The sequence below is a fragment of the Mauremys reevesii genome, linkage group 2 (assembly GCF_016161935.1).
Source record: "Mauremys reevesii isolate NIE-2019 linkage group 2, ASM1616193v1, whole genome shotgun sequence".
Lineage (NCBI taxonomy): Eukaryota > Metazoa > Chordata > Testudines > Geoemydidae > Mauremys > Mauremys reevesii.
In genome coordinates, this window is record NC_052624.1 from 51611545 (window position 1) to 51625760 (window position 14216).

General features: G+C 40.5%; 1 protein-coding gene across 9 annotated transcripts in view; it reads left to right on the plus strand.

Annotated features, from left to right (window-relative positions):
* The window catches only part of PHF14 (PHD finger protein 14), a 288520-nt gene that overhangs the window by 141769 nt on the left and 132535 nt on the right, over positions 1 to 14216 (plus strand). Inside the window, exon 17 of one of the 9 annotated variants that reach the window (XM_039523438.1) lies at positions 6234 to 8257. The exons of the other annotated variants lie outside the window; for them this stretch is intronic. Coding sequence (XP_039379372.1) covers positions 6234 to 6243 — 10 coding nt within the window. The 3' untranslated portion in view covers positions 6244 to 8257. Of the gene's footprint in view, positions 1 to 6233; positions 8258 to 14216 lie in introns of those variants that run through there. 9 annotated transcript variants of the gene reach the window in all.

A 14216-nucleotide genomic window follows, 5' to 3' on the forward strand; every position in this document is an offset into this window, starting at 1 on the left:
AAGGATAGAGTTCATGGGGCAATCCTCGATTCATTCCAGGCCAGAGCCTTCCTTCTGGAAGCCCGATTCTGGGCCAGGGGCTTGATCATAGAGAGCCTCAGAAACCAACCCATTACCACAGCAAAACATTGCCTGAAACTCCTGGGGTATATGGCATCATGCACGTACGTGGTGAAACATGTACGTTTGTGACTCAGACTTCTTCAGACCTGACTAGCATCAGTGTACCAACCAGGCCAGGACCACCTGGACATGGTGGTCACACTTCCCCCTTCAGTGATCACCTCCCTTTTGTGGTGACTAGATCTGGGGTTAGTATGTGCATGTGTCCCTTATGCGAAACCGCAGTTGTCAATGTCTCTAGTCACCATGCTTCTGCCTGGGTTGGGGGAGGAGGGGTTTTATCTGGGGGGCTTTGGAACTCCGGGTCTCTGGTCCTAGGAGGAGTTCTCACTACACATCAACGTGCAGGAACTCAGAGCAGTGCGCCTTGCCTGCCAAATGTTCCAGCCCCACCTGCAAGGCAAATGCATGTTGGTGCTTACAGACAACACAAGACCGATGTTCTATATAAGCAGACATGGTGGAGCATGCTCTTCTCACTTGTGCCAGGAAACACTTCACCTGTGGGAATGTATTCAATCCACCTCAAGGCCTCCTATCTTCTAGGGGCACAGGACGAGTTAGCAGATCCTTCCCCAGTCACAAGAGATCCATATGCCCAGACGTTGTGAAGGACATTTTCCAGACATGTGGAACTCCCCAGATAGACTCATTAACAGTGAGGTGCAACAGGAAGTGTCTTCAATTCTGCTCCTTCATGAATCACAGCCCAGGCTCGCTCCTTCTCCCATGCAGGGGCCATCTCTTCCATGCATTCCCTCCCATTCCGCTCATACACAAGGTCCTGCTGAAGGTCAGAAAGGAGGGAATGAAACTCAGCCTGATAGCCCTGGCTGTCAACACTGGTTCACCACCCTTTTGGACCTCCTGGTGGAAACACCAATCACCCTACCTCTGTCTCTGGATCTCATCTCCCAAAATCACGGCTGCCTACATCATCCAAACCTTGAGTCCCTCCATCTCATTTGCTACCCCTAAAGTAGCAAAAGCTATCGTGTATTCAATTAGAGTACACCTAGAGGTGATTTTGGTTTTCTACTCAAGGGTAAACGGCAGGTCCAGTTTTGCTAACATGCTCTGTAGCTGCTTCCTTCAGCGGCTGGACAGATTGTACCCACAGGTGAACCCTGGGACGTCAGCTTGGTACTGTCAAGACTCACGGGTCCCCCATTCAAGCCCCAGGCAACATGCTCTTTACTCATCCTGGAAGGTGGCCTTCCAGGTGGCCTTTACCTTGGCCAGAAGGGTTGCAGAAATTAGGGCTCTTACTTCGGTACCCCTATACATGGTCTTCTTCAAGGACAAAGTCTAGCTGCACCCTCACCCAGCGTTCCTTCCAAAGGTGATGTTGCAATTCCACCGTACCTGGGACATCTTTCCTCCAGTCTTCTACCCAAAGCCTCAAGCAAATAGCCAGGAAAAGAGGCTACATTCACTAGACACCAGGCAAGTGCTGACCTTCTGCATAAAAAGGACTAAATTGTTTAGGAAAACCACTCCGTTTTTCGTGGCAGTGGCAGACAGGATGAACGGTATCCTAGTCTCGACCTAGAGGATTTCATCATGGAACACTTTTTTGCATCTGCACATGCTATGACCTGGCGAAAGTCCCTGCTCTGGTTCTGACAGCACATTCCACGAGGGCACAAGCTTCTTCAGCCTCATTTGCAGGGCTGCCCAGGGGATTCAGGGGGCCTGGGGCAAAGCAATTTCCATAAAAAAAAGTTGCAATACTATAGAATACTATATTCTCATGGGGGCCCTTGTGGGGACCGGGGCAAATTGACCCCCCCCCCCCCCCCGGTGGCCCTGGGAAAAATAAACATTTAAAAACCTTCCGCATCTCGGCACAAACCCAGTTTTGAGAAAACTTCTTTTCAAGTCATCTTTACAAGGTATCACTGGTTCTCAGCATCAGCTGGTGCTAAAAGGCGCACTAAAGCTCATTAAAAGAGTTGGACAAATATTTTCCATCCAAACTTTTTTTGGATGGAAAACTAGGGGTTTTTAAAAAGCAGAAAAAATCACGGACAATGTCTGCTTTCCTTCAAAATTTGTTTTTGTTTTTTTTTTATTAATTGAAAAGCTGAAATTAGTCTGCCAAAACCTGAACATGGTTTGGAGTTTCAGAAGTGTGTGGCCAAATATTTTCTGCTTACTGTGTTTGAATGTTTAAAGAAACAATAAAAAAATTATGCTTAAAAAAATCCAAAACTTTTGAACCACCTCAGCTTGTGACCAAACGCCTGAGCCCATCCAGTCAGAGATTTTTCCAGATTTCTGATACTCTGCTGGCTTCCTTGACTCATATCTGTCTCCACAACTTTGGGTTCATTTAGGTTAGAACATAAGAACATAAGAATGGCCATACTGGGTCAGACCAAAGGTCCATCCAGCCCAGTATCCTGTCTACCGACAGTGGCCAATGCCAAGTGCCCCAGAGGGAGTGAACCTAACAGGTAATGATCAAGTGATCTGTCTCCTGTCATACATCTCCACCCTCTGACAAACAGAGGCTAGGGACACCATTCCTTACCTATCCTGGCTAATAGCCATTAATGGTCTCAACCTCCATTAATTTATCTGTTTCTTAGAGACTGGCTCCATGGGGCCCCTCATAAACTGGAGACGGTTACTATGTGTTTGTCTTTAGTATAGGTTATGTACATACTCCACGAACTGAGCATTTGAGCTTGTTCCAGAATCTGGGATGAGCCTATGTTGTGAAAACTGAAATGCTCAAAATAGCATATGCATGTGAATGGACACAGGGTGCTAAAATGAAATTAACTCAGAGGGTCTCAAACTGGGAGTCAAGACCCCTCAGAGGGTCATGAGGTTATTACTGGGGGTTGCGAGCTGTCAGCCTCCACCTCAAACCCTACTTTGCCTCCAGCATTTATAATAGTGTTAAATGTATTAAAAAGTGTTTTTAATTCATAAGGCGGGGTCGCACTCAGAGGTTTGCTATGTGAAAGTGTTCACCAGTACAAAAGTTTGAGAACCACTGAATTAACCCCTCTAGAGCCTCGGGAATGCAGGGGATGAGGGGTCTCCCTTGGTAGGACTGGGAAGGAGGTAGATGGTGTAGGATATAGCTCTTCTCATGTGATCCCTCCCCCATGGCTCTGTTGGCTCTATCACTGTTAATCTAAAGTGGCTAATTTTAAATGAAGCTACCCTCCCCGACATGAATTTCCCTATGGCACTGAAATTAAATGTAGACTATAATTTGGCATTTGAGAAGTGAAAGGGATGGTAGCCCTAAGGGAAAAGATAACAGCTTGGCTCTTTGGTTAAATAGCTGTCTACAAGCCTCAAACTGCTGAATGAGCTTTAGGATAGGGAAGGCTGTGCCTCCCCAAACAACCTGGCCCTGCCCCCTGTCTGACCCCCACCCACTTCCTGCCCCCCCTCGGAATCCCCGACCCATCCTGCTCCTTGTCCCCTCACCACCCCCCCGATACCCTCCCAACCACCACCCCGGGACCCCACCCCCCTATAAACCTCCGCTGCTCCCTGTCCCCTGACTGCCCTGACCCCTATCCACCACCACCCCCGCCGAGTCCTGACAGACCCCCAGAATGCCCACGATCCAACCCCCCATTCCCCGTACCCTGACTGCCCCACCACCTCTGCCTCCTCCCTGTCTCCTGACTGTCCCCGGGACTCCCTGCCCCTTATCCAACCCCCCTGACCCCCTTACCATGCCACTTACCCCTGCCTCTCCCCTCTGCCGGAGCCTCAGCGTTCTGTGTCCAGGAGCCCCGCCCCCTTACCACGCGGCTTCGAGCAGGAGGAGCTCAGGCCCTGCTGGAGCCAGGCCGCTTTAGCTCTGTCCAGGGCCGCTCCTGGATGTGGCGCGCTGGGGGGGAGGAGGTGGGGGGGAGCCTCCAACATTCTCGTGGGGGCCCCTGTGGGGCCTGGGACCTGGGGCAAATTGCCCCATTTCCCCCCTCCCTCTCCCTCCCCGGGCGGCCCTGCTCATTTGTGGCACAGGTTTCCATCCAAGACATTTGTAGAGCGGCAACGTGGTCTTAGGCAACGTTTGTAACTCACTATGCCATCACTCAGCGGTCCAGAGACGATGGTGGATTTGGCATAGCTGTACTACAGTCTGCTTGTTGTTGAACTGTGAACCCACCTCCAACATCTGCTTGGGAGTCGCCTACATTGGAATGGACATGAGCAAGCACTCAAAGAAGAACAAACGGTTACTAACCTTCCGAAACTGTTGTTCTTTGAGATGTGTTGCTCATGTCCATTCCAAAACCCACCCTCCTTACCCCTCTCTGATGGAGTTCGCGGCAAGAAGGAACTGAGGGGACGGCAGGGTGGCAGGCCTCTATATACTGGCACTATGAAGGTGTGACTCCAGCAGGCACCAGAGCCAACCTGACGGATACCACTGAGGGAAAAACTTTCTGGCAGTGGTGCATGCAGTGCGCACACACCTACATTGCAATGGACATGAACAACACATCTTGAAGAAAAACAGTTATAGAAGGTTAGTAATCATGTTTTACTGATTACCCACAAAGATGTGTTGACTTTGCCTTCAGAGCTGGCACTTTGCCTGCTTTGCCAAGCTAAAGAGACTGTACAGTTATTGTCTTTGGAGAGAAATAATGGAGCTCCGCAACCAGAAAGGAGTTTTTAGTTAAATAGAACCCCCATTAAAAGATCTCTTGGTTAGCATCAATAAAAATAAGAGGGGTTTGCTTTTATTCTTATATTCCTTCTCTTCAACCAGATGTTTCTGTGGTTGGATCTTCAGCTCAGGCACAACTGTTTAAATTTTTGGGGAATAAGGGCATTTAATTGTATAATGGGGTAACTTACCTTTCAAGGAACTAAAATTATGGTAGAAAGTGGGAATCAATAATACATGCTAGGTAAACATTTTAGTTCTGTACATGGTTTTGGAAACAGGATTTATTCCAGATATATTTAAAGTTTATACATGATATCATTTATTTTGAATTTTGGTACCTGAAATAGAGTATATAATTGACTATATCAGTGCATTAGTGTCTATAAACACCAATTAAGCTTTTGATTTAATATTTCAGCAAGTTAGAGATGCTGTGTAGAAATGTGATATAAAAGATAATAAGGTGATGGCAATGATCAAAAGATATCCAGCAAGAAGAATAAATGGGTTTAGGAAAGTTGTTTTATGGGCAGGTTTGGAGGGTGTGTGGGAGGGTTACTGAGGATACCGTGATTGTGTTTTACTGGGAAAAAAAATTCAATGAACAAATAGACCTAAATTATCTTCATTAAATGAAATTTAAACCCCAGGTTTCAAGGACACGAGCTAAAACATATTTGGGAGCACTACCAAACAGGTTTTCTGCTGTGTAGTGAATCTACTGGGAGAGGAGCCGTAGAAACCTACCTCACTTGAAGGGAGCTTATAAATTGTTTCTCCTACTTCATTCAGGTCACCAGAAATTGTCAGTTTTCTGATTCTGCCTTCTAGCTGGGGCTCTTCGCTTTTTCTCGCCTCCCCACAGCAGTTTGCAGGCCTCCCTTGTAGTAGTACAAACGCAGGACAGCATTTGAAAATGCAAGTTAGTAACATTTCTCTCAAATGGTGGATAGTTACTTAAGGAGGTCAACAAAAGTTTTGTTCCACAGCTCATAGCTGTCTACTTCTCTGAAGGCCTGAGATACTGATATAGTCAAGGAAAGGACAGCCTCAAAAGACAAGGGAAGAGTTTTCTTGTGGGCCATTCCAATCTTTTCACTAATGAAGTCACAGTTCCTGTTGCCCTACCTCATGCTACACAGGACTCAGAGCCAATATCTACAAGTCAGTTCTGAGTTAAGCTTTTATTGTACAAGTAAAACATCCTGTGCTGTTTGGTTTGGGGGCGGGGAGGGTGGCTTGCTTTCTTTGTATCAATATGGGAACAATCCATATCTGAATCCTGAGTCTTAGAAATAACATTCTGGGATTATATGAGAGAGCTCTGGCTGGTATCTCATCTGATGCTTTCATTGGCACAACATGGGCATAAGATCAGAAGGAAAAGTTGGGTGTTGTGAGACATTTTGGAGTTAATAGCTACGCAAATAATTATTCTTGTCCTTTTTCCGTCCAGTCACCAGTAAGAAAGTTTTGTGTTTGAGAGTCGTACTGAAGATATTTCTCCAAATGAACAAGACCAGTCTTCAGTTATGATATAAGGAAAAACTCATGAAGTTAAACAGAAATGAGTGCCCACTGAAACTGAAGAAATAGGGTAGATAGTCTTTGAGTATTTTGTTAGCTTTCCCTATCTGACATTGCCTCACACAGAGTGGATCACACAAATATTGGGCCATCACTAGTGTGTTACAGAAATTTACCTAGTTTAGATTTCCATTGTTTATTTGGACATCCCACTTTATGGTTTATAAAAGACAGCTGTTAACTGGAGAGTAATTAGAGGAAAACAAACAAGGACATCTCTGGTGGTCAGATATTGCAACATTGCCTCACTGAAGGACTCTTTTGTTCATACCAAGCCTATCATCTGCCATGTATGGAGATCTGTGAAGTAGTTCAAACCTCCAGCCTTTCCATACTTTTCTCTGCAATGAAGAATATCAGCCTTTCAGCTGCAGAGGGACTGAAAAGATCTTATAAGTTGCAGTGATATCCTAACAAGTGAACAACCTTGGGGACTTAACCTTCTGCTCCTTCTTCCTAGACTTATCTTTCCTGCTGGTCAAGAACTTCACAGTGGCTGAAGTGCCGCTGAATGATGACTCCTGCTACTGCCTTTAAACCTATGAAGCCATTTACTCTTAAAACTGATCTGTTTTAAATAAGCCCTCACTTCTTTCACCAACCAAGGCTTAAATTGTTCCTGTCCCTCCTAGCATTTCAGTTAACATGTATATTAAATATAGATCATTCTTAAAACAAAACAGTTCAGAGGGGTGCACAGCTATTAACTACAAACTGCTGCTGTTTCACCTTTTAACATTTGCTAGGGGTTTTATTGATTGGATTGATTCCAACTTCTCAGGCAGCTTATTTAAAAGGATGTACACAATCAGTGTATTTTGTTCTAAAGTCCTCCTAGTCTTATGTCAGAACACCGCAACATTATTGAAACTAACCCCCTATTCCTCTCTTTTAGAAGCTCTATATTAGTTTAGAGTGTTAATACAGCTGTTTTTCACACTGTTGTCCAGAAGCTGTTTAACAACATTTGGGTAATCCCAGACTATCTTTACACTCTCCCATTGAGTTCTTCCAAATTTTTCAAAGATTGTAGGTTTAACTCACATTCTTGGATTTGAGCTATTCTCTTTAGTGACGTCGTATAGTCTTAGTGTGTGTGGTTGTACTGAAAATGTTTGTCCTTAGTATAAAATAGATCCCGTATGGCTCTCCAGATGGAAATTTAAGATCATTGCTACCTCCTGAGTGAGTAAGGGATGACCCTACTGTCATGGTGAACACTCTCTCTACCAAACTAACTTTAACCAAGTTCTGATTTCTTGGGGTAGCACTTGAGGTATTGCTGTACACTTAGCAGCTGCTAATTCATCAACTCAGTCTTTCTGGTACCAAAATTGAACACTTATTTTATAAACTACAAAACAGATTCCACTGTATACAGAAATATAGTGAAGTAGTTTTAATATCAGGTAACAAAGAGTAAACCCTTAGAAATTATAAACTACGACCCAGGAATTACAGCAGAGAGTTGAAAATCAGGTTTTCTCATTCTTTTTCTGGCTGTGCAACAGTGGACAAGTTACTAAAGGGTCCTACATCTCAGTTTAGCCATCTGTAAAAAGGATATCATGCCCCCTACATGGGCTTTAAGGTTTGAATAATACATTGAAAAAAATTACTTGAGATCCTCTGATTAAAAAGGTGACATAGGAGTGTAAAGTATTTTATTATAGTGAGCTAAAAGGAAATTTTATGATAGAAGATTGACTGGCAAAAAGAATGTCTTAAGTAACTACACTTTTCTACCAAAACAGTGTGATAAAACAGAGTTACCTTAAATTATTAGCTTTGCTTTAAAGTAGCATTTTGATGAAGCAAGCTTCTCTATTTAAATAGGATTGCTAGTATTGTCTATATATAACATGCATATGCCAAGACCTTGTTTGCCTTTATTTATTACTGCTGTCAAATTCTGTACATAGATGGTTTTATTGTTGTATGTTCCATTATCATGGAGAGGTCTCTGTCCCAGTCTTTGTGTTGTACTCCTTTTTAGTCTAGTATCTCTGTTTTTGGTCCTTTCATGTATTATCCTATACTTCACTGCTTTAAAGAAAATTAGTAGAAGAACAAGAACAGTTTTCAGTAAGACATTGATAGAGGAAAAAAAATGTTCATTTGATTAACTAAAAGGCTGGCCTGTAACATATAATCATTGCAAGTCAAGAAAGTACATCTTTGATTAGAACTAAGTAATGTTTTACAGTTGTCTTTCTTCTTGCTACTGAGCAATAATTACATTTTAAGCGTAACCTTAAATTTCTTGGACAGTTGGACTATTTAATTTCCGCTGAAATTAATGTTAAGCTTTTGGTACAAATAGTTCTGGTGTAGATCTCTGAGACAATCCAGTTCTTTCTGTGAAAGAATTAATTGTTCAGATGATAGAGTTACATATCTGAAAGTTTGATTTGATATTAACATATTAAATCCACAGGCTACCTAAGACATTAAACAGCTCAATCAATTAAAAATAATTGATCATTAATGTAAATTTGGAAGACAATGGATACTTTTTAACTTCAGGAGTTCTCAAATCTTGATATCAAGGCTAGAATTGTTTTGAACAAACTCTAAAAATTCTAATGGAATAAAAGATATTTAAAAGACATGTTTTTTAGAGGAGGTCTCTGGTGTATTTCATATAAGGAGCAAACTTAAACAAAAAAAAATTGTTGCATACTAATTGTTTTCTCTTAAGGGTATAAATAGTGTTCTTACCTTTTAAAATTGTATACTATTTATCAAGTTCATTTGTTTCCCAAGAAACTTGCTGCTGTCTGGTAATGCTTCATTATGATCTTGCATGAGTCATGGATCCTGCAGTAGAATTGCCTGCTTCATAACTGTGTCCTTACCTTTTTATGAGGTCATAATTCACGAATGCACATATTTAAAATGTTCATATCATCATATTACATAATAGCTATCCTGGGAATTTAGCCATATTCTGTAGAAATGTGGATAAATTGAAATATCTTCAAGTGGCTGAATAAGTAATAAAATAATGTACCTTCAGTTTTGCACAGTAGTCCAAAACCAATTACCACTGGTCTTTTGGAGTATTCCAAGTCATACACACAAAATGCTTTTATGCAGCACAGAATTACTATCTATTCTTTTCTGATTAAAAACAAAAATCTCAGTTGAACTATATGTATTGTATTTGAATATATAGTAGTAAGGCCTCTTGAGGCAAAATAGCCAGATATTCAAACTTAAATTCCTAAAGTTTGGCTTCTAAATGGGTTTTTAAGAAAGCAACCTAATTTACAGAAGTGCTGATTATCCAGCTGCTCTCAGTGAAAACTATTCAAATTACATAGGAGATGGCAGTTGTCAGTTTTGTGTTTTTTTGGCACAATGGACTGCCAGTATTTGGGGAGATAATAGATTGGGTGTGAGAGAAGACATAAGCATGGTGTTTTGTAGTGGCCTTTAAGAAGACAATTAAATGTGATAATACCACAAAATTGTTGCTCAGGTCATTCCAAACAAGTGCAAGTAAAAACTTTATACCACATCATCACACATATTTTAAAGCGAATATATTATGTATTATTGGATTTTTGTTTATATCCTCATATAAACCTAGTGTTCCTTAGTCACTGGGTTTCATAATAACTAGACCAAACTAACTGATGCACATCTCTTTTCCAATTAAGCATTTGGTGTCTACCTATTAGGGAACTGGCAGTCCCCTTAGTTCATGTCTTCATAGACTATCAGGGTTGGAAGGGACTTCAGGGGGTCATCTAGTCCAACCCCCTGCTCAAAGTAGGACCAATCCCTAGACAGATTTTTGCCTTGATCCTTAAGGGCCCCCTCAAGGACTGAACTCACAACCTTGGGTTTAGCAGGTCAATGCTCAAACCACTGAGCTATTTCCACCCCCTGTTGCCAACAGCCAACTGTTAAGAAACCTGACTAGTGATTTTTATGGTTGGTTTTGGATAGACACCTCAACAAAATTAACAACCCAGCAAAATGTGTGAAAGCCAAAGTGATTTTTAGTTGTTTTAGAAATTGTAACTATGAGCTTGTAACATAGTGGAAGCTAATTAGGTTGCTACAAGAGAAACTGTAGTCGTTTCAGCCAGTATTTGCAACAAGCTGATGTGTTACAGATTACAATTGCAATATTTTATTGGAGCTTGCAGATTAAGTACTTCAACTTCCTTCTTTGTAATGCTCACTAATGTAATCAATTTTCTATGTATAATTCTCAAGGATTCATGCAGTATCTTTGAACAGGTTCTCAACGGGCAGAGGTTACTGAGTATTGCATTTTGCTTTAACTTTACTTGTTTTACGATACTGTTTTCAAATTGTATTTGGATTTAAAAAACCCTTTTCTTTTCTGCTAGATTTCATCTAAAGTAAATACAATTTTTTTTGTTTGTAATTAGTATAGTCTTCAAATTGTAATTCTCTCTTCTGCATAGCTAATAGGTAGGTGGATGATATTAAAAGCTTAGAAGTGATGAGATTTGATGATGCAATGAATTAGTGTGCTAGTTTTTTTGCTCTGGAAACCAAAGACCAAAATTTCACATAGAGCCTAACCTGTACAGCTTTCAGAGTTAATTGATTGGCATTTATGGGAGTGTTGCTTGTATAAGAAATATGGGATCAGGCCCTGAGATGACAAGAGTAGAATTTTTGTTTTTAAAGTCTCGTTTCTTTCTTGATATAATGAGATTTGAAGAAATGGTGCCTCATTTGACTCTATGCTTTAGACAGACCCAATATGGGAATATTGAGGATATTGCTAGTCAGGATTGGAAAACTGTCTTGCACAGGTCCATCTCATAGTATTTCTGGCTAATGACAGAGCTACTAATCCCTCATGCATTTTGAAAAGCAATACTATAATGATGGCTCTAGCCAACTATACTTTCCAGTCAGGTCCAGGCGTGGCAAGAAGAGAGATCAAATTTGTTTTATTGTGGGAAGGGAATGAGTTTTCTTGATTTCTCCTATTTTTATTTGTTACAAATACTTTGCTGATAAGTTGCTTTTAAAATATATAGGCCCAGAAAAAAAATGCGCACATGTCTGTTTGTGCTGCAGTGCAAGTGGCGGAAGCCTGTCTTCTGCAATCATAATATAGTGATCTGATCCTGGTATCTGACAAGTTTGTCTTTGTAAGAGTTTTGCTATTTTTCACCAAATCATATAGATTAATTTCCCTCTTGCTTCATTCGGAAGAACTGTTTGATGTACAGCTTGGTACTTAGCAGAGATCAACATGAGCTGCAAAGTTTGGATCTGAATCCAAACTTCCTCCAAGCTCAGCAGGGTTCAAATCCAGAGTTCTGGTTATAGCTTATAGACCATGTGGTGAAATATAGTTCTCACCTGTGACATTTAGAAAGCTGTTTATAAATAAATACTCAAGCATTTCTTCTTTCAGGATTGCATCTTTTCCTAGTAGTGCTAGCAAAGAACATTTTAACAACTTTTTTTTTAAAGGGTGGATTTATTTATTTATTTTGTTTATTTCTGTAGTTTTGCTGCCTGACAAAGTCTGTGCTGCCATCCATACATTTATGCCTTATGGCCTGTCAGTATATTTGACAGTTGTCATCCATTCCAAAATGGCTGTGTACTTCAGGGTTATATGTTGTTTTATCTGCTACTCTTGGGGAATTTATGCGTCATTGTCCTATTTGTAATTTGTTAAAGTCCTGAGAGCCAAAAGACTTTCTGAAATGCAGAATGTAATATTGTAGCTCCTGTAATTAGTGTCTTTAATTGAAAATATGGATGAGTTATCATGGAGAGAAGGTCATTGAATGGGACATCTCCTCAGAGTAAAGGTCACTTGTACAGTGTTGATATGCAACAAAGTGTAGAGAGCAGAAGTATAATAAAAACATGACAACCCAGGGGACTGATAAAACTGAATTTATTTCCTGGCCCAGCTATCTGCATTGGGTCAGGATTACAAAAGGTTACTGTACTTGTCACAGGTCAGTATCCTCTGATTCCAGTGGTTACTGTTAAAGATTAATTACTTAAACAATCATCCTGGTATCAAGTAACCAAATTCACCTGGCATTTAAATGAATCAGATAATGCATGATTGTAGTCCAAGGTCTTCAGTCATTTGAAATTCTGTAAGCTTATCAAATAAGAGCATTTTGTAGTACAGTATCTTCATAAAACAAATGTCAAGTTCTTTATTAATTCAGATGTTTTGCTTCATTAAGCTGAGCCACTTTTATAGCAGCCATGAAACTCAAAGTTATACTTCAGAAATATATAACCACAGAATAGTTTTGTTCAAATACAGCAATCTTTTTAAAAAGGCCATAGGAAAATAAGCCTTTAAATGCAGTGATGCAGTGGTTGTTGTGATTTTAATACAGAAAATGTGTTATTGCCAACTCCTGCATTTTTTAATTGGGCATCTATGCAGGCAATTTTCTCAATTAAATGCCTGTCTGCAGCATCATGTCAGCATCAGCTGACTATTGCAGTAAGTAATCTTAATGTGTGAAGCAGTGATTTCTTACAGTTTTCTAATTATTTTCCAGTTTATTTCTTCCCCTGCCCAGACCCTCTGTTATGTGGTGATCTATAATGGGTTGATCTGTGAGCTTTTTTGATGGTAGGAAACCTAAGCTATCTATATAGTGTGTTGCCCCAATTTTGTTTCAAAAAGTCTTTGCCCTCATCTTAATGTAAATAGGATGCCACGTATTTACGCTTTGAGACAAAGATCCAAAGTGAAGGAGACATGAATAATAGCAGTATAGGAAGCTTAAAATAATGTCGCATCAATTTCTTTGACATTTTCTGTAGTCTGTTTCATGATTAAGCATGTCTGATGGCACCAATTTACAGTAATGAAAGTGAGAACAAAAAATTTATTTGAGACTGGAGCTTAATTTGAGTCTAAAATGAGAGGTATACAGGTTGACTGCCATTACAGCTCCTTGTTTCTGAGTAGAAAAATGCAGTCTTCTCTGGTTTTTGAATGCGCTTTAGTTGGCAGGGAAAGTATTGAGGAAAAACTCTATATATTCTCTTCATATGGCTATCATCTTTGATTTCACTGTTTCCTTTTTACCTGAGGATCAAGAATCTTAATATTGACTTAAAAATAAGCTACTCCTACATATGGTGTTGTCGCTCCACATGGATGGCTAACATCAACCTTTAAGTCCTCTAGCCTGAGCCACTGAAGAGCTATCTCCCAAACACATGTGATTCTGCAGTATGTTTCTTTCCATCACTCTGCCTCTCAGGTGATCCAAGTGAACTGCTTGAATAAAGGTGGATGCTATTGTTAGTAAGTGTCAGACAGCAGAAGTAGTTTTGTTTAGTTTGTTGGAAGGTGATAATTTCATATCAGATTTCAATGTATGTGAAGTAATTTTGTCATAATGGTATCAATTAAATAGATAGTTTGGATATGACTTGTTTTGAGATATTATTTTCATTGTTAGTCTTTTATCTTGGTGTGGGGGGAAGAGGGAACTGGGACACGAGGGATTGTAAATATTTGCTCCTTACCAGTATTTCAGCATAACTATGGTGTTTCCTTTCCCCTCAAACTCTCTACAATAAGTGCCACTCACTTAGGCTTATAGTCATAGCAAAACTCTCCGAACCCTTGTTTCCCCTGAAAGTTCAGATTAGGTAATGTGCCAGACCAGGTATAGTCCTTGTGCTTCCCTGGAGAAGTCTGCTCTACTAATTACAAAAATTCACATGTTTAATTCTTTGTGCCTTATTTTATTTTATTAGTTTCTGTGACTAGGTTTTATTATACTTGTCTTGCATCTCTCACCTGCTCCCAGGTTCACAGTGTTTGAGTTTATCATTCATGAAAACCAGTACT